The sequence below is a fragment of the Arachis hypogaea genome, chromosome 19 (assembly GCF_003086295.3).
Source record: "Arachis hypogaea cultivar Tifrunner chromosome 19, arahy.Tifrunner.gnm2.J5K5, whole genome shotgun sequence".
NCBI lineage: Eukaryota > Viridiplantae > Streptophyta > Magnoliopsida > Fabales > Fabaceae > Arachis > Arachis hypogaea.
Window position 1 is genome coordinate 10,060,191 of NC_092054.1, and position 19,666 is coordinate 10,079,856.

Below are 19,666 nucleotides of genomic sequence, written 5' to 3' on the forward strand. Positions count from 1 at the left end.
TTAAGCTATCTTCAAAAATATTTCTCTAAATTTGTTGAAAGATTATGATTAAGAAGATGACAAAATCTTATATTTGTTTTGGTTTCAACGCAGGATTAGATTATTTTTTTTAAAAAGATATTTGTCATTATACTTAATTACTATAGCATTGATGACAATACTCTCTTAGAATATAATAAAATCTATGAATTTCTTAATTAGCAATAATAAAAATTCTCAATTCTCTTGAATAAAAAAAAAAATCTCTCAATAATTAAAATACACATTTAATTAGTATCTATAAATAGTGAACAAGGATTTGTTTATATAACTGCACATAACAATTATAATGTGTTACATACATAAATCATTGTGCCTCTTCTATTGTTAATAGGATACAATGTTTTAAACATATACTTGTCTCCCTTTAGCCAAAACTATCTCTCTATATATAATAGGAGAGCAGTACATGATTAGATTCTTGACAAGTGGAGCAGCTAAATTTATGACAAGTGTTAATCTCCAAAAAAAGACAACGGAGATTATAAAAATAAAAAAGTTTTTTATGCAAACATCTTACAAATGCAGCAGCATTTCAATTTTCTTTCCAACGCTTCGTCGTGCCAATTTTGGAAAAAAGGCGCTCATTCTTAAATTAATTTCAAATCTTGGAGTTGCCAGGAAATTGTAAACAAAAGAAAAATTCCAAACTTAAGTTTTTGATTCAAACCATTCACTCACACTCTCTCTTAGTCAGTAGAGCAGCACCATTGGCTTCACTGGTAAGATCTTGAATAGAAAGCAAAAGCTCTTGAATTTTTTTGATAAGATCTCCATCTTCAATACTCTCCGGCGGAGGAAAAAATTGAAGCCATCACAGAGAATGTTGCAGCTGCTGGATCCACTGCCAAAGAAGAAATTCATTAGAAAGAGGGGAGAGAAAAAAAATGGAAGAAGAAAAGTAGAGAGGGAGACGCGAAGCAGAGAACGCGGGGGAGGAGGGAGCTCCTCTGCTGCCACAACCGCCACAACCGCCTGTTATTTGCTGTGGTCACCGCCGGATAGAAAACCCTAAAGAGTTAAGTATTTCATCTTCACACCAGTGGATTTTGGAATTTACGTATCACATTTATGCTTTCGATTTTTATTTTTGAACTGTTTTGACCACTTCAAGAATGTTGGAATGCTTTTTCTCTGTGCCATCTCCGCTGCCGTCTCTGGGTTCTCTATGTTGGAAAAGGTTACTATTCTCAATTCCTATCTCTTGATTATAGTGTTGGATTGTGATTACAGCTGTTTTTCCTGTCTCTTGATTTACTTTTAGCACTATGTAGAGGAATGAAATAATGAACACCTAAATTTGTTGGTTAAATGGGTTTATGATTATTTGAGTTACATCCCGGATAGGTGTTGTTATTTTCTTTCACATGGTTTCAGAGTTGCCTATTTTATTTTCTTCTAACATTAATCCTCATGGTTTGGCTCAGGAATTGGAAAAGGGATTCATGATATCAGTCTTTAATAAATTAATTTTCTCTTGGATATGAGTGTTCCATCTACTATAGTACCATATAAGTCTCTGAATTGATATATATATATATATATATAGTGAAAATGAAATTGTGATTGAATCAGTTCCGTGTGAACATAAAAGGTGTAGAATTTGTTAGTTTTTTTTCATTTTTTTTTTTGAGTTGTTGATTTTGCTTTTGTAAATTGTGCAAATGATTGATTTCTATGATTGCACTTTTTGTTTGGTTTATGCTAATTATTTGAAGTGTGCATATTGAGTTTTAGCATGATCTGCAAAGTCATGACTTGATCATACGCTCATAACTAATAAGTTGCTTTCAGCTTAGTGCATGCTATCAATTATTGTTTATTTGTTTGCAAACTTAATCTATGAACCAAATTATGCCTAAGTTGAATTAATCATCATGCTATTAACATGTTCTAATCAGTTTTACTGTTTCTTTTGTGAATACTCAAAAGCAAAAACAATTTCGAATCTATGGAGAGTAATCTTTTTCACAATTCCCATACCCAAATGCAATTATTATTCTTCATTCTATGATCATTTAATATATTCTAATATTTATTTATGTATGTAGGCTGATTTTGGCACCATTAACAAGAACAAGGTCCTACAATTTCGTGGATCAGCCGCACGCTACTCTTTATTATTCTCAGAGAACAATGAAAGGTGGCTTTTTGTTGGGGAAGCCTCAGGTGTATCAGAAACTGCACAAGGGTAATCTTTCATCCCAACAACTTATTACAAATTCCTTATATATACCTCATTTTTTGTTGATGTGTTTGGTGGTGGAAAAAAAAATCAAATAATTTTTTATCCTATCTATGATTTCAGTTAAGACATTCTTATTTGTTACTTTGTTTAGATAATTTTAAATATTTTGCTATTCAGGTAATTTCTTCATGTTTCTATCATGAATAAAATGAGACCAAAATGGTATTTCTATATTATATATGTAGTGGTTCTTGATTAACCTGAATTTTTTTCTGAATAAATTTGTTGAGTTTTGTTATTGTGCTGCTGTTTGTGCTGCTCTAGACTTAAATATTCATGGCCTTCCAACTCTGTTTATATATTTTTTGAAAGTTTATATAATTTTGCTTTGGAAAAAAGGCCTTTTGTGATTTTTTATTAATCTAAATATTACTATTTTAAATTTTTGGTAAAAATATTTGGATTATTGCAATCAAATGGTACTTTTGTGACGAGTTAATTTCTATTATGTTTAGTATACATTAGTTTGTTTTGATTAATTTGTCTGCATAAAGTAAATTCCAGCTTCTATTGTTTTTTTTGTTGCATCTTCACCGGCATTTATTTTTTTCTTTTTTTTTCAAGGTATTATAAAATTGTAGATTCTTTCGATAACTATGCTACTATACTGTAAAAGTTGCCGGGAGAAGGCATAAATTTTGAACCTAATAAAGCTCTGAATTTCTTTCAAATGCTACAATTGAGGTTTGTACCAATTGGTTATAGCATATGCTTAATTAATTTGATATAGCATATATAAATTTCATCATTCAAACAACCTAGGTTGCAACTTGCAGGTTTAATATCTCATATAGTTAGTCTGTCAAATATTCTTAGTGTACAACTTTTTAACATGAAAAGTAATTAGAAAAAACTTACTGATGGCTATTATTGTTGATTTCAAGGTAGATGAGGAAGCTATGGACCTAAACAAGGAACTTATAAACAAATTACTTGAGCTTGATGATGCTGATGCTGTTTATACAGGTCATAAATAATCAGTTTTATATCCGTGAAAGCTGTTCCGCAGGTGAGACGATTTTGCAGATTCATACATGCACTCTTCAATATATAATAAGAACAATCAAATAGTTTTACTTAAGACAAGGAAAATGTATTAGAAAGGGAGTTTAACTCATAGATATACATGTGTTTTAGAATGGAAATATTGCTGTGAGTTTGTGACTGTAAAATGAATATAAATTAAGTATTTTTCTTAGTTGTGCCAATAAATTGATTGTATCATTTTGCCTTTTTAGCAGGTGAAAGTTTGTGATTCAAAGGTAGTGATGCTGCCTATCATTCACAAGTAATTATCATGGGAGACCTATAAACTTATAACATAATAATCTCACATCGTGCTTACTTTTATGGTTTGATTTTTAGAATAATCTTACAATATTCATTTGTTAACAATTGTTGTATCTGTGAGCGGGACACTATTAGGGTTTCATTATTAGAAATTCATAAAACATGGGTAAAGTTATAAGGAACTTTATTCATATTTTTAGGGCTGTTTTAGAAATATATTAGCATGTTACCAATGAGAAGTTATTCATAAGGAATCTTATTTGAATTGTTTCTACTTATTACAATGTTGTGCAATTAGTTGGAGATGATCTCTTGATGTCTAATGCAAAACGCATTGAGAGTGCAGTGCAAGAATATGCGTGTAATGCTCTTTTTCTTAAGGTAAGTAATTATAATTTAAATGGACTTTGAAGGGTTCCTTTGTTTAGTTCAAAATTATTCTCACTTTTTCTTCACATAATTAATCCTATTTTGTTAATAGAGGTATTTGAATATCCAATGTTTGAAAAAAGTTTTTTTTTTTTTTTTTGCGCAAATACATTATAAAATAGAGTTTACAAGTTTTTTACCCATATTAAACAAATCATCCATGAGCTATTTTTGATAAATGTATTTGTCAAACATTTATCTTTTTACTTTTCCTAGAAGATATGCATAAATTTAATTTATTTGTTATGGTAATTATAAATACAGAATAAAATCCAAAAACAACCAATTAAGCAGAATCCAGAAGCTACTCTTTACTGTGATATACACCATAAAGCTATAGGAAGAAGTGAAAAACTCAATGCTCATGAAAGCAATAAACAAACCATTGCGGCTGCAATGCTTTTCTCCATTCAAACTTCAATTTCGTGGTAATGACTACTACCTCTGTTGATAAGTTTATTTTTTAATTGATTTTTTGTTATTTTTTAATTAAAAATTCTGAGAAAGAAGTACAAGTATGAATTTTATTGAGAAAATCAGATAGGTAGTATGATCTTTTGTAAAATAATTATTTTGTCTTCATATATTAATATGTTATGACTTTGTTCAAGTTAATTTTATTGACAAAAAAATTATACTTTATTTGCAAATTGGTTTCTTGAAACTTAGCTTATTACTCTTCAAAGCTTTTGCATCTACTGTAGAGTATTAATATTTTTTTTTTTTCAGTATCTATTAAAGTGTATGCAATTCTCACTTAAGCTTTTCCTGGATTTTGACATTCTTTTAAGTCTAACGCATTTCTTTCGATTAAAATGTCAATTGCTGACATTTTTCTATCATTCAATAAACTTGAAAAATATACTTTTATACATGTCAAAAGTTTTCTCTTCTTTTCTAAACAAAAGGTGCTCTCTTCATTTGTGTGATAGTAATGTGTCTTTGTGAGGAAATTCTAGCTCACATATGCTTTTTCTTTCTTTGAATGCATGATAGTAATGGTTTGAATGCTCACATATGCTTTTTACTTTTCTTTCTTTCTTTACTTCTATGGTGAGGTTTGTTATTATTTATATATGTTGAGTTATTTTTTATTTTGTAAATTTTTCTTTCATAAAAGTTGCTTTGTTTATTTATTGACACCTTTCTCCAATAAAAATACTCCTATTAGTACCTATTCACTATTGCATAATTCTGGCATACGCTTGAAATAATGTGAATTAAAGTTGACCTTAATGTTTTATTCATTTGTTTGCTAGCTATTTTCACTAGCTACATTTCTATGCTAGGGACCAAGAATTGAGTATTTTGAAATTTTATCTATTTGCAATTGTTTTAATGCAATTTTGTACTGATTTGGTAAAAAAAAAATACTTAGATTTTGGAGGTTATCTATTTTCGTTTCAAAATTGAGAAGTTAGTTTTTTCTTTTTATTTTAAACTTATTATTCATCCTCCATGATATACACCAAATATTAAAAGACAGAAAATAAAAGTATTTTTATGAATAAGGAGATAAAAATAGAAGAGATCTTTAAGAATGTTCATCATAACAAAAGAACTTGGGAGAGATTTAAATTTAAAAAGAAATGTACATGAAGTATGTTTGCTCGCAAGGGGTGGGTGAGTGGTGAATAGAAGATGATTTTGAGGCTGTGTAGGATCTTAATGTAATGGTCGAGTGGTTATTGTATATGTAGTTTGTTTAGAAAAACTGATGTAACAGTCTTTCATTTTTTCTTTTAGTTTATGTTATCTTTTTGTATCAATTTGTCATTCGATGTACTTTGTGGAACTGATTTTGCTAGCTGTCTTTTAGCGTTGGTAAGTTGAACTTATAAAAAAAAGCATGAAAATAATTTGATAGCATATATTTGTGTTAAAATATGAGGGAACTGTGTCCTTAGATATGAGTATTTGCCTCTGTTAAGGATTTTATCTTTAGTTTAGCTTAAGTTTTTATTATTAGTTAAAATTAAGAGTTGCTGAAATCTTAGGTTTTGTCATGTATACGAGTGATAAGTTTTTATTTGGTTCGTATTACCTATCACATAATGTCCTTAAATGATTCCTATCAAGAATAATTTGATGAACTAGCAAAGAATGAAAAAAAATTCTTTTTGAAGATTCCGGAGGTGCTATCAGTGGTATAAAAATTCAGAAGGAAAAAAGCAACACAATTATTGATTCCAGAAAACTAAGTAAATAGTAGTTTTAGTAATAACTAGACATGAGCCGGTGACAAATAATCAACGAGAGATGCACATTGGCAAAAAGTTAATTCATATAAGTATTAGGTCTAATTCATTTATACTAAGTCAATTGAATAAGAAACCAACCTCTTGGTATCTTAATATTTGTAGGTTTTATTAAAAAATGATGTATATTAAAAATTTAAAAGTTTTTAGATCAAATAAATTCATTTAATTTCACATATAAGAAGACAGAAAAAATTATTGTTCATCATCTCTGACCAAATTTTAGCATCAGTCAAGCAAATGGAAAAGACTATATGATGGAGCGAGTAATAAATTTATAAAATAATAAACTGGGGAGTTTAGTTTTTATTCCAGTCATATTTCAGCTTAAAATTTTCGGTGATAAATGATATATTACAATAAAAGATAAGATATATTTATGAATTTATTAGTAATGAATATTTAAAAGAAACATATTAATTGATTAATTTTTGTTATTTTGGCAATGTATATATTTTTTATAATAAATATTATTTTGGCATCAGTATTTTAAAAATTATACACTGATTTTTTTGTTTTGTTAATTAAAAATGCTTTAAATATTTATTAATTAATAATAACTATATTTTTATCATGTATCAAAAGTATTTAGTGTACTAATAATTTTTTTACGTATTTTGTATTTTAGTTAATATAATTATTATTTTTAATTAAAATATTAACCTCTTTTAAAATGATACACAATATATTAGAGTACATAATAATATTTATTTTTTATAAACATATATTTAAATTTCTAAATGCTAACCTCAGTTATTCAAGTTATACATATTGGTTAGATATATTTTATATATATATATAAAGATTAACTTGGGATAATTATACAAATTGAAATAAATAGTCTAAATATTGAATAAGTATAGTCTAATAATGTATAAAGAGCAACAATTTCAATAGTTAATTTTATCTTTATATAACAACAAATATATTTATTTATTTTTTTTAATTAGTTAAAATATGTTCTAAAAATTACCATTTGAAAAAAAAAGTTAAACATACAAATTAATAGTAATCATTCTAAATTTCATATACTTATTTTTTGTAATTGATTAAACATTAATAATATTAATATAATAAAAGAATATTAACCATTCAATCTGTACAACGTATAACATATTTTACTATTCATGTATAAGTTTCTTTGCACATAGATTAAGAAAACCAAAAAAAATAGATTTACGAAGCAGTATACACCAATGGCAAGAAACATACTAAAATTTTTTTGAATAGTTAATTTTACCTTTTCATAATACTTCATTTATCTATTTTTTAAATTTGGTTAAAAATGTGTTTTAAATTTACCATTTTTAAAAAAATTATTAATCGAATTAAACATCAATATAATAAAAGAGATTAATTATTTAATTTCTCTGTATATTAAGTAAATTAATTCTTTTAATAAATATATATTAATCTTCTTATAATTAAATTATACATAGATACAATAAAATAAATTAAGCACATAATTCACGCGTAATACATACTATATGTTAGGAGTCTAATAATATAAATAGATGTCATTTATTTACTATTTGTTGTTTGTATGATTCGAATATAAACTATTTTTATTAAAGTTTTAATTTTTTATAACAATAATAGTGTAATAATATTCATTTAAAAATATAAACATAATAGCTTTTATATTTAAGTGAAATCTATTAATATGAGCTACAAAAATAACAAAATTATTTTAGTCTCTGTAAACAGAAAAAAAAAAGTTTATGCATTATATAATAAATCTTTATTACAATTTTTTTAAATTAAAAATAATAACTTTAATGTTAATGAATAAATATCAATAAAAATTTAGAATGGAGTAATATTTGGTCCGCGCGTTAGCCCGGGCTTTACACTAGTATTATTTTAAACATACACCATTTTCCTATGGGATGGGGTTTGGAGAGGAGGATGATGATCATAATGGCACGATGGAGGAGTGTAGAAAAAGGTTTTTGTTGCCACCACCTTTTCCTATGGGGGATGCATGCCCCAATTTCAACGGGACACTCCATTCTCTCTCGGAAATACTTGTTATTTATGTGAGTTTGGATTAACGTTTATTAAAGTGGAGTTTGAATGAAAATAATTTTATAGAATTCATTTTACATAGAAGTAAGTTTGTGTTAGGACTGGAAGTCTAGATCAAGCTCAAGTTCGGCTTACGAAAATTAAGTTTGACTCACGGCTCGATTTATTAACATTCGAATCTATTTCATAAGCTCAAACTCAGCTCAACAAAAGTTCATGAACTCACTCGAACTCCCGAACTAGTTCAAATAATAAGAACATAATCTATAATTTTATATCAATAAATTATAACTTATATATATATTAAAAAATATTAAAAAAGATCAATTTTATATATTGTCTATCTATCAATTATAAATTTTTTATTTATGTCCTATATCAAAATTATATATAAAAAATGACTAAAAAATTTTACATAATTAAAATCAATATATATATATATATATATATATATATATAATCGAGCCAACTCACGAATTAATGAGTTAAGTTTATCCAAATTCAAATTCGGCTCATTTAATTTGTGAGCTCAATTCCAAGCTCAAGCTCGACTCACCAGTTCACGAGTTCAACTTGTCGAGTTCGAACTCGAACTGGCTTATGAACTAGTTTGACTTACTTCCAGTTCTAATTTGTATCAATATAATTTATGTTTGACAATTCTATACCAAAATTGATTTTGATAAATGTTGGATAACCTTTTAATTTCCTAGCTAATTCTCTGTTCAACTACATTAAGAATACATCATAACAAAAAATATCCTGCTAAGACCAAATAATTTCTTTTTGGTTTAAGATAGTTACTCTAGGGTGTTAAAAATTATTTTTTTCTAATCACAAGATCATGGACACAATAAATAGGAGAACAAATATATTAGGAAGTTACAATTCAACTATTTAAATATCTAGGTTGGCTATTTTCAAATGTAAGACATACTCAAATTTCAAAAAAACTTGATCTAGAGATGTCAGAACAGGAATGGTGTATTCGGTGCAATTCAATGATCTTTTTCTCATTCATCATTCAACTGGTTCGTCCACTTCAAAAACCTTCCTCAATTTCTCTTCATCTGATTCGAAAACCTTTCTTGCCTGTTTCAGCTCTTCATTCATAGACAACAATTCTGTACATCGATTAAGTTTTGGCAAATCCTGCAGCACAGCAGCAGTAAAAAAGTTGGGATTAATCCTGAACAAAAATGTTCAATCATGTATTATAATGTAAGGTGCACTGGCCTAAATCAAGCTATCGTGTATCAGAATGGTCACAATACAAATATTTTGTAGTGTGGAGTCACACAATTTCAGATATACCAATAATTTTTTATATTTCTTAATAGTTACTGTGTTGTATTACACAATGTCACAATGATCCTTTAATGGTAAAGAGTGAAGATTGTATGAGCCTTAACCTGTTTTGATAGATATATTTAGGGTTAAAAATAAATTAAGAAACACGGCTACATTAGATGCACCATCTTGCATGTTTCACACACTTGACTTTTAGTTTAGTTTCAACTTGTGGATTGGTTGACAAAAACTTTAAAAATCTAGCATAAAAAACTGAATTGGATTAATGTTTATGGATACTTGAAAGTTTGAACAAATTATGAAGAATTAGCCATGTAGCCTCTTAATCCATGACAGTACAGCTTCATATATCATGCCTCAAAGCAATTGAAGAGCAAATGGGACAAGATTTCAATGAGTGGTTTCCTTTGAGATATTTCATTCAACACAGAAACTAAAAGAACTCCAGAGAGTTCGAGAATAGAACATAATCTTCAATTCTTCATGATTATTATTTGAAATTCTTTTATGAACAAAGAAGTACCTTGCGAATCAAATAAAGGAAATCCTCAACTGATAGTTTCCCTCTCTGTGATCCAATATCTTGAGCTTTATGTACCTTCGTAACAAAAAATTTCAAAGCACAATAGCAACAAAAAATTCAAATTAATCCAGAACACCGTAATTCAGTTGAACAAGAACAATGAAAAATTAGGTTTAAAAAATAAATAAATAAATTTGGTTACCAATTCCGTGACATATTCCACAATAATATCCTCCATAAGCGCTACACTTTCAGGAAGAGGCTAATTGTGCAAAACATAAAATAGTTCAAAGTTTAATAGCCATTAAATTCACATCCCAAAAAGTAATTAAGAAATTAAAGAAAATGGTTTAGGTCACTTACATTGGGATCATCTCCAAAGCCGTACATCATATGCTGCACTGTATTAGCAAGCATAAAGAAAATTATTAGTGACAGTGACATGCATAACTTGCAAAGAACTCTTTTTTTCCTTTCTCTTCAAAGAAAACAGAAAATTGCAACGAAAAAAGGAAGGTTGGATAGGGGTGATTACTGACGTTCTTTTTGGAAAACTCCTCTTTTGCGCTTTGAAGAAGTTTCGGAAGGTTGAGAAGAAGCAGCTCTTGGTTTCGACGAGCTTCCACCAACGGAACTGTTCATTCTTCCGCACAAGAAGAAGAAGGAATTAACGACGATGAGTTCCGATCTCTTCTTCAGATTCTCGTCTCGTTTGGTGTGGATAGTGTTGGAGTACCTCCGGTGAAGATCCTGGACTCTTGAGAATTGAGTTTTTTCTTTCCATTTCACAAGCCGTTTTTTTTGTGTGACATTTTGGGCCTAGATTTTATGTTTGGGCTTCTGATATTCTTGGGATTACTGGGCTAGCACCTAGAAGTCCAGTTTTTTATAAATCCAACTTCAGCCCAGGTGAAACGGATGGCTCAAATTAATGATGGTTTTCACCTGTATAGCCTTTAATTTATTTTATGAAGATTTTACTGATTCTAGTTCAAACACTTCACAACCATTTGTTGGTTAGGCTGAATTGGGCGACGGTTGGCATAAAATTCATTAAATTGTAACGAACCTTTCCTTAAGCCTTAACCACAAATACCTAACTTTATAACCACTTTCGTAACTATTTATTGAACCTCTTACCTGTATGCTGCATCTATTATTGCTTTTATCCCCAAACTATATTCCTAAATCCCGATGCTATACTATACTTTTACGTACACAAAAGGAAAACAGGTTAATGAAAAAAAAAAAAGAAAAAGAAGAAAGAGGAGAGTTGCACTGTTGCGTGCTTGTGTGGGGCGTGTGTTTTTGGCGAGTAGCAGATACCGATAACAGTTACGCGTAGCCCGATAAAATAGCAAAATACTGTTCTTTCACGCTTTTATTGACACGTCACCGGATATTTGCAATTTTGCATGTTGTTCACCACCTTTATCGACACCACACCATGATGTGGCACTTCTTCGATGATGTTGGGGAACCTGTATTTAGAAAATGTGGGTCCAATTCCAAACACGCACTTTCCTACGAAAACTGCAAGGCTCAGAGAGTTCAGAGTTCTCACTACCCGACACAGTAGCCTCCCCCTCACGTGAGGACCAAGCCCAAAATCGGAAAACCCCGTTCAAAGGGTTTATGAATTATGACTTTATGGCTAAGTGGCTAACCACAATCCAAACGCAGAAAAGTCACCGTTTTCTTTTCTGTCTCAATGTCAGCAGCCTGGACGACGACGTTTTGCATTCCTGAAATAAGTAAATAACCTCTCAATGATTATTTAAGAATGTCACATTCAAGCCCAATAAAATTGTAATTAGATCATTCCATAGAAATCATCAATGCCTGATGATGAAATAGTGGGACACATGCAACGATTCCCTTACTGTAATTGAATTTAACTCATACTATGCCTCCACTTTTTTTATTTATTAAAAATTAATATAAAAGTTTTTTTTGGTGACTACACAAGTTTAATTTTAATAGGCATAAAGGATTTTAAGATTGCGAGAACCGGACCGGTCAATGAACCGGTAAGGCAACTGATTCACTGGTTTAATGGTCCGACCGGAGTTCAACCAGTTTAATTAAATATTAAATAAAATTATTAAAAATTAATGTATGTAATGCTTGATCACTATCTAGTTGTTCTATCTTCAAAAATAAAAATTTCTAATTAGTAATAACTACAAGTTACAAACACAAATTTACACAAATTAAATTCAGTTACAGCCAATGACTAAATATTGATTGTTGAATAGATTTACAGAATTTCTAATCACATCAAGAAGCAAACAATACATGCAGCACCAAAAATTCAAAACAGAAAATTATCAATTACATTCGACATCAAAAGTTCAGAAAACAAATTCAGAAGTCATAATCCAAACAATTAGACAATTAAATCAACAATTAACAAAGGGAAAGAGAGGGCTAATTCCATAATTTATAGCTTTGAAGATGCCCGCAGCCTCATCAAGAAACTTAGCAGAGAAAGAGAGAACCTGGAGAACAAAGGGAAGAAACTCGACTGCTCAAGCATTTCACAGAGGTGAAAGCAAGGTCCCTAGAATACGCTCTTGTGAAAGTTAAAAGAACTCCTCCTTTGAAATAAGAACGATTATCCGGCTAACCCATGCTCTTGGAAGAAGAACTAAAAGGGCTGGTGCAGACAAATACATCAATTCATACAGCATTCAACATAATTAAATTCATCAATTCATCAGTTAATTCACCAAACTCAATATAGCAGAATTCAATACAACAGAATTGAACTTATATAGCAAAGTTCAAAATTTCAAAATTGAATTTACATCAAATTTATTCAAAATTGCAAAACCTTTAATCCATATAATTAACAAAAAAAAAAATTGAAAAGCAGAACAAGAACTCAAAAGAAAAACTGAAAAACTCTGCATCTGCCATCTGAAACTCTAAACTAAAATCTGCCCTAAATTCCTTACTGAATAAAAAAATCAATTGAAAATAAAAACCAAAAAATCCATGAACTCAATAACATCAGCAAGTCAACAACCCAGTTCATACAGAGAAACAAAATTCAGCAAGTCAACAAGTCAGCAACCCAAACCAAATAAACAAAATTCATTGAAAAACAAAGATGTTATGTTAGAGACTTAGAATACTCAACGCGGAAGAGCACAGCCAGACGACGACGACCAGATGCCCGACGACGACCAGACGATGCCGATGACAAGGATGACAAGCCGACGACCAGATGCCCGACGATGACTAGACGGCCGACGACGACCAGAAGATCCCTCGTCTGCGACGGTGAAGCTTCGATCAGGCGTTTGTCGGAGGTGACAGTGGCGTTCCAGCCTTGGAGGTGGGGATTGGCTTCGAAGAGAAGGGGGTTCAAAATAACCTCATCATAACAAATAACCTTAGGATTAGGGCTTCGTTGCTTTTTTTTTTTTAAAACGACGCGTTTAATAGTTTAATTTTCAAACCAAAAACCGCTAAAAAATCGAACGGTTCTTTTAGTTCATCGGTTAACCGTCGATTTGATCGGTTTTTTTATCGGTTTTTTGTTAGGTGGTTTTTGACCTTATCCGGACCGACTAAGTAACCGATTTCCAGTTTTTTCGGTTGAATTGGCCGGTCCGATTCGATTTTTAGAACCATAAATTTTATACATTATTTAATTAAATATATGTATTTAAATAATAATTCGATGATATATAATTAGATATTTTTAAAATTATTTTAGAAAAAATTTAAAGATCCATAATTTTAATTTATACTAGACTTGTGAATCAAGGTCGGTTGTCAAATTATCTCACTGGAGCAACGGGATAGGTACTTAGGCTTAGATTAAAATGGATCTAAGAAAATATAAAATATATGAAATAAATAATGTATCTGAGAGATATTTGGCTCTCCTTACGTAGTCGGTGATAGTTATGACATCATATCTTATCTCGTCTGTCTAAAATAAAAAAGATATTTGAATGTTAGTTAGAAATTATAAGACCGATTTGAGACGTTAGTAAAAAATAAGGTAATTATGTTATCTTATCTTGTCTGTCTAAAATAAGAAAGTTATTTGAAGTAAGTTAGATATTGTAGAACGAGTTTGAGACTTTAAGAAAAAAAGAGACAACCTAGATATTTGGGTCAAATTTATAACACATATTTTTAATTAATTATGATTAAAAATAATAAATCATATTGATTTTTAAATTTACAAGTTTTTAATAAAATTAAAATTATAAAATATAAATTATAATTTAAAATTTAAAATGTATGATTTAAAACTTAAATTTTAAAATTAAAACAAATTCTATCTTTTTAAATTTTTTTAAAATATATTAACATTCGTCTTAGCAAAGTCAAAAAAGAAAAGATAAAGAAAATATTTTGGCTGTGAGCTGCATAAAGAAGTTTGGTGAGCGGCTTTGATTCCATTGCCAATCCATGCTTTACTCATTTATTTATTGTTTATTTATACCTTGTCTGTCGCTTTAAATCCTCCCTCCTCTTTCTCTCTCTTTCATTCTTTCTTTCTGCATTTTGAATCCAAACTCCAACACAAAAACCCCCAACTCTTTAGGAACAAATTTTACACCAAACTCCTAAAGAGCCCTGTAAAAAAAAAAAAAAAAATCACCGCTCTTCTCTTCTCCACCATCATTGCTTCACTTCTTCTCAAAACTAACATACAGAAAAAAGAGAGAAGAGAAGAAGAGAAAAAGGAATGGAATCTATCTGCTTAAACACCGGGATCTCAGGGATAGTTCCGTCGATCTCGATTACAGGCTCGTTAGACTCACGCGCCGCCGCTAACTCAATCTCTTCTCAGCTCAAACCGCCGCCGCAGAAATCCTCCGTGTTCTCCAGATTCTCCTTCCGGTGGCCGGGTGGAGCAGCAGCAACGACAACCGGTAATAGCCGGTACAAGAGTTTGGCACTCGACGACGCCGTTTTGGACGAGAGAGATTCGAGAAAAGAAGAAAAGGCCATTCCAGATGAAGAAAACGAAGGAGAAGAAGGGGAAGGGCAAAACGGTAATAATTGGGTTCTCAAGATCCTGGACGTGAGGTCCACGTGGAAGAGAAGAAACGAAGAAGAGTGCGTGGGGAACAAGGAAGAAGATGAAAAAGACGAAGATGATGATGATGATGATGATGACGATGAAGAAGATGACGACGTTTGTGATGTTTGCAGGGTTGATAATGATGATGAAGAAGAATTAGCGAATGTTGAATTCGATAGACACTCGTTTTCGAGAATGCTAAGGAAAGTGTCGTTAACGGAGGCAAGGGTATACGCACAGATGTCACATTTGGGAAATTTGGCTTACAATATTCCCAATATCAAGGTACATATATGAATCAGAATTTGAGAATTATGGTGATTTTGCAAGTTTTAGAATCTTACATGTGTGGGGGGTTTTGTGAGATTTGATTTGAGCCTCAGATCTACCTTGTTTTGTTCCTTTATTGTTTGATATCTATGGATACATTTCATGAAGATTTAGAAAGTATAATTTTGTTTGATAAACTCCTTGGTGGATTGATCTCAACGTTTTGGTTGCATTGCATTGCACTGCCAATAGAGAGATAGAGATTTATTGTTGCATGTAGTTTGGCATATATAGAAAGGATTCTCTTTTCACGGTTGTTATATGATTAAGTTTAAACTCTGTTGTGTAATTAAAAATATGCATCTTTATGATGATTGATTGATCATTAAATGGATTGAAAGATCTAGGAGTCCAGATTTTTACATGTCGAACTGAGTTGTAGTTTGGCTTTTGATAATTTTAGCCAGGGAAACTCTTGAAACATTATGGTCTGCGTTTTGTAACTTCCTCCATAGAGAAGAGGGAATTGACGGCGACAGCAGCTGCTGAGAAAAATCCTCAGGAAGAGGAAGGAAATAAAAAGGAAGATGAGCAAAGAAAGGAGCAGAAGAATGGCGGATACAGGATAAGTGCGTCTGCTGCTTTTAACATTGCTGCCTCTGCTGCCTCCTATCTGCATGCTCAGACACGGAGCATACTTCCATTCAAATCTTCAAATCATGCGGCCAGTCAAGATTCGCTTGAAGGAATGAAGAAAAGTGTTGACATTGGCATGACGGATGCAGAGATGGCATCTTTGATGGCAACAACTGATTCAGTGACAGCTGTGGTTGCGGCGAAAGAGGAGGTAAAGCAGGCTGTTGCAGATGATCTAAACTCAACGCATTCATCACCTTGTGAATGGTTCATCTGTGATAATGACCAAAGCCACACAAGATATTTTGTTATTCAGGTAGGGAAAACTAATCTCGGAAATGGTTTTGTTTTTCGGAGTAGGAACTATACCTCTTGGATTGAGTTTTTTGTTTAGTTTGTGTACACTAAAAAATATTGATCCCAAAATCAGCTTTTATTTAGTTGATATTTTTGTGTAATACATTGCCAATTTTGAATTTATAGGGTTCTGAGACATTGGCATCATGGCAAGCAAACCTACTTTTCGAGCCAATTCAATTTGAGGTAATTGCTTAAAGTTGTAGAATGAAGTAATTTCGTTGTGTCATTCTTCTTGTTGATTGTCCCCAATGTTCATCTGCACCGAAATCAAGTAAATGATATACATCGTTCTTCTTCAGGGGTTGGATTTCCTAGTGCATAGAGGCATATATGAGGCTGCTAAAGGGATGTATCAACAGATGCTACCAGAAGTTCATGCTCACTTGAAGGCTCACGGTTCCCGTGCAAATTTCCGCTTCACCGGTCATTCTCTTGGGGGAAGCTTAGCATTACTTATAAATCTCATGCTCTTGATAAGGAAGGAAGTTCCATTGTCCTCTCTGCTTCCTGTGATAACATTCGGCTCTCCATGCATCTTGTGCGGAGGTGATAATCTGCTAAAGAAGCTAGGATTGCCTCGGAGTCATGTTCAGGCTATCATGATGCACAGAGACATAGTTCCTCGAGCATTTTCGTGCAAATACCCCAACCATGTTGCGGAACTATTAAAAGCTGTTAATGGAAATTTCCGTCATCATCCTTGTCTCAATAACCAAGTAAGTTCCACTTATCCGAATCTTTAGTTCTAAGTAAACAAAGAAATTGCATTCTTATTATAGGCCTCTGAGTTATTTGTTAATGAATTTGATCTTTTTGTTAACTGCAGAAGCTGCTATATGCACCAATGGGCGAACTTCTGATTCTACAGCCAGATGAGAAATTTTCACCAAGCCATCATCTCTTGCCTTCAGGCAGTGGTCTATATCTCTTGAGTTGTCCTTTGTCCGAATCTAACAACACAGACAAGCATCTTCGCGCCGCAAAGCTTGTATTCCTGAACTCACCTCATCCACTAGAGATACTGAGTGATCGATCCGCGTATGGATCTGGGGGATCCATACAGCGAGATCATGACATGAACTCGTATTTAAGGTCAGTGAGATCTGTTATCCGCCAAGAACTCAGCCAGATCCGAAGGTCAAGGAGAGAGCAACGTCGCAAGGTGTGGTGGTCTCTCGTGTTACCGGACCGGGGAATTGACAGTGGCAGCATTGTTGTTGGGAGGTCCATGGTATCGGTGAACTTGGGAGAGAACCAGTCCCCTTTCTCAGGCATTTTCCAAACTGGAAGAGAGTCATTGAAAAGGTTCAGTAGGCTAGTTGCATCACAACACATGCACTTGTTTGTGGTACTTTTGTTCCCTGCAAGGTTGCTACTATTAGGGGCATTCAACGTGATTAGGTTCAGATAAATTAATAGAATATTCATTATTCATTATTTGTTTTTGGGGACAATTCACAGTTGTATAGCTAGAGGGCACATGGGTAGGGCAGTTAGGTGATTCTTTATTCATTGATGTTTCATAAAGGAAATGTCTTCATCGTTACGTCAAAAGTCCAAAAAAAAGGAAAAAAAAAAACAGAAAGAAAGAAAGAAGAGTCTTGATTGTGTCTCATGTAAAAAAGGTGCTTGTAAAGGGATATTGTTCAAATATAAAACTCACAGATCCAATTGGTTTATTATTTACCAATGTATGATTGGTTTAAATGATTTTGCTTCTTTTATTTTTCTTTTAGGCAATTTTTCAATTGGAGTCTTACAAATGAGATAAAGAACGAAAGGGAGAATTTCACTTTGATAGTGGATTAGTCTTTAACTCAAATGGGACTTGTATTTTATTTCAGTCTTTTGGGGAAACTTTTGGTTAAGAATTACTTCTTTAAAAAAGGAATTAGCTAGTAGCCTAGTACCTTTTCTTTTTTAAGATAATTTTTTTTGGGCTCATTAAAAATAATTAAGATGTTTCGATATTTTTCTATCTAGATGTATTAATTTTTTAAATTAATGAATTTAAAAATTAAAAGAAAAGAAAAGAAAAGGTATTTTATAAAAAAGTGATAAGTGTTTTAAATATGATGAAAATTCACATGCAGTTAGTTTTGTGTAAAGTTGTTATTGAAATATGTTAAATGATTTGATATATTTGATTAAATTATTTTTTAATGACTCTCAAATATCAATTTACATAAAAATATACAACTATATGCGAATTTTTATTTTTAAATATATTATGTTTATATAAAAAATTAGTTATTTTTATAGAATATATATTAAAAATATAAAATAAATTAAATAATACATATATTTATATATAAATATATATTAATTGATTTAGAACTTATTTTTAGTGTATATATAGAATATAGATATAGATAGATATAGAATTTAAGTGTTTTTAACACAATTTAGAAGAGAATGGTTTAGCATTCAACAACTTGGTCAGACGAAGCATTAGGTTAGACTGATTTTCTTCTCTCTCTTTTCTCCAATTGTCGTAAAGAGAAAAAGATGGTTTGCGTAATTAATGGCTTCTGCCTTCTCTTAAATTAATAACCAAACTTTTTCAGCAATAATAATGAGTTGTTGGCAAGATGCAATGACTCGTGCATTACGTGCGTAACTGTGTATTCCAAAAATGTACTGTGTTTTATGCATATATAAATATTAAATAATGTATTTTTGTTTCGCATTTTATAGAGTCTTATTAATAGTTTTCCTAACAATATTTTTTCAAGATATTATAGATAGAAAATATAATTTATTAAGTTTTTAATACATTGAAATATTTGGGGTTTAGTTATAATTAGTTGCTAAGATATTTAATATATTTTTTAAAAAAAATAATAAAAAGTTTAGGATGCATTGAATTTAAGTATTTTATATTTAATTTAGGATATTTTTGTTACCTGAACATTTAGTTTTAGAAAAATGTTAGATAAATAAATTATTTTTGTAATCAAATTTAACTAAATTTTTTTATACATTTCTTTTTTTAAATTAATTTTATTATACTAATAAATATTGAATTAATTTAATTAAATTTAATTATAAAATAAATTACAAAAATATTATTTATACATTAAAATCAGTCATTAAAATCAACCACTAATATATTTGTGTATAAATATATGTGTGATTTAATTTATTTTTAACGTATATTTATATTCTAACATGTATTTTATATTGGTAACTAACTTTGTGATTTAATTTATTTTCAACGT

The 19,666-nt window shown here is 30.7% G+C and overlaps 2 protein-coding genes and 1 long non-coding RNA gene across 8 annotated transcripts; 2 read left to right on the forward strand and 1 right to left on the reverse strand.

The window, feature by feature from the left end:
• The first annotated feature begins 911 nt into the window (after nt 1–911).
• Nucleotides 912–3,842, forward strand: LOC114925996 (uncharacterized). Of its 4 annotated transcripts, XR_011878064.1 has the most exons (5): nt 912–1,057; nt 1,154–1,219; nt 2,091–2,230; nt 3,172–3,296; nt 3,529–3,842. It is a non-coding gene; the product is annotated as an uncharacterized lncRNA (long non-coding RNA). The 4 variants fall into 4 exon arrangements; XR_003816050.2 differs by lacking the exon at nt 912–1,057 and having other exon boundaries at nt 1,081–1,219; XR_011878062.1 differs by lacking the exon at nt 912–1,057 and having other exon boundaries at nt 1,081–1,219; nt 3,176–3,296; nt 3,526–3,842.
• A 5,297-nt stretch (nt 3,843–9,139) lies between these two features.
• LOC112775625 (transcription initiation factor TFIID subunit 13) lies at nt 9,140–13,550 on the reverse strand. Of its 3 annotated transcripts, none has more exons than XM_025819379.2 (7): nt 13,272–13,546; nt 12,628–12,785; nt 10,666–11,871; nt 10,490–10,527; nt 10,329–10,388; nt 10,127–10,201; nt 9,140–9,444 (listed from the first exon to the last, which is right to left on the reverse strand). In XM_025819379.2, the coding sequence occupies exons 3-7, from the start codon at nt 10,766–10,768 to the stop codon at nt 9,313–9,315; spliced, it is 408 nt and encodes a 135-aa protein (XP_025675164.1). In that variant the 5' UTR covers nt 10,769–11,871; nt 12,628–12,785; nt 13,272–13,546; the 3' UTR covers nt 9,140–9,312. The 3 variants fall into 3 exon arrangements, with proteins under 3 accessions (XP_025675164.1, XP_025675165.1, XP_025675166.1); XM_025819380.3 differs by having other exon boundaries at nt 13,258–13,546; XM_025819381.3 differs by lacking the exon at nt 12,628–12,785 and having other exon boundaries at nt 13,272–13,550.
• A 927-nt stretch (nt 13,551–14,477) lies between these two features.
• LOC112775624 (phospholipase A1 PLIP2, chloroplastic) lies at nt 14,478–18,152 on the forward strand. The gene is made up of 5 exons (XM_025819378.3): nt 14,478–15,464; nt 15,913–16,401; nt 16,569–16,628; nt 16,745–17,161; nt 17,272–18,152. The coding sequence occupies exons 1-5, from the start codon at nt 14,841–14,843 to the stop codon at nt 17,854–17,856; spliced, it is 2,175 nt and encodes a 724-aa protein (XP_025675163.1). The 5' UTR covers nt 14,478–14,840; the 3' UTR covers nt 17,857–18,152.
• Nucleotides 18,153–19,666: the final 1,514 nt, after the last annotated feature.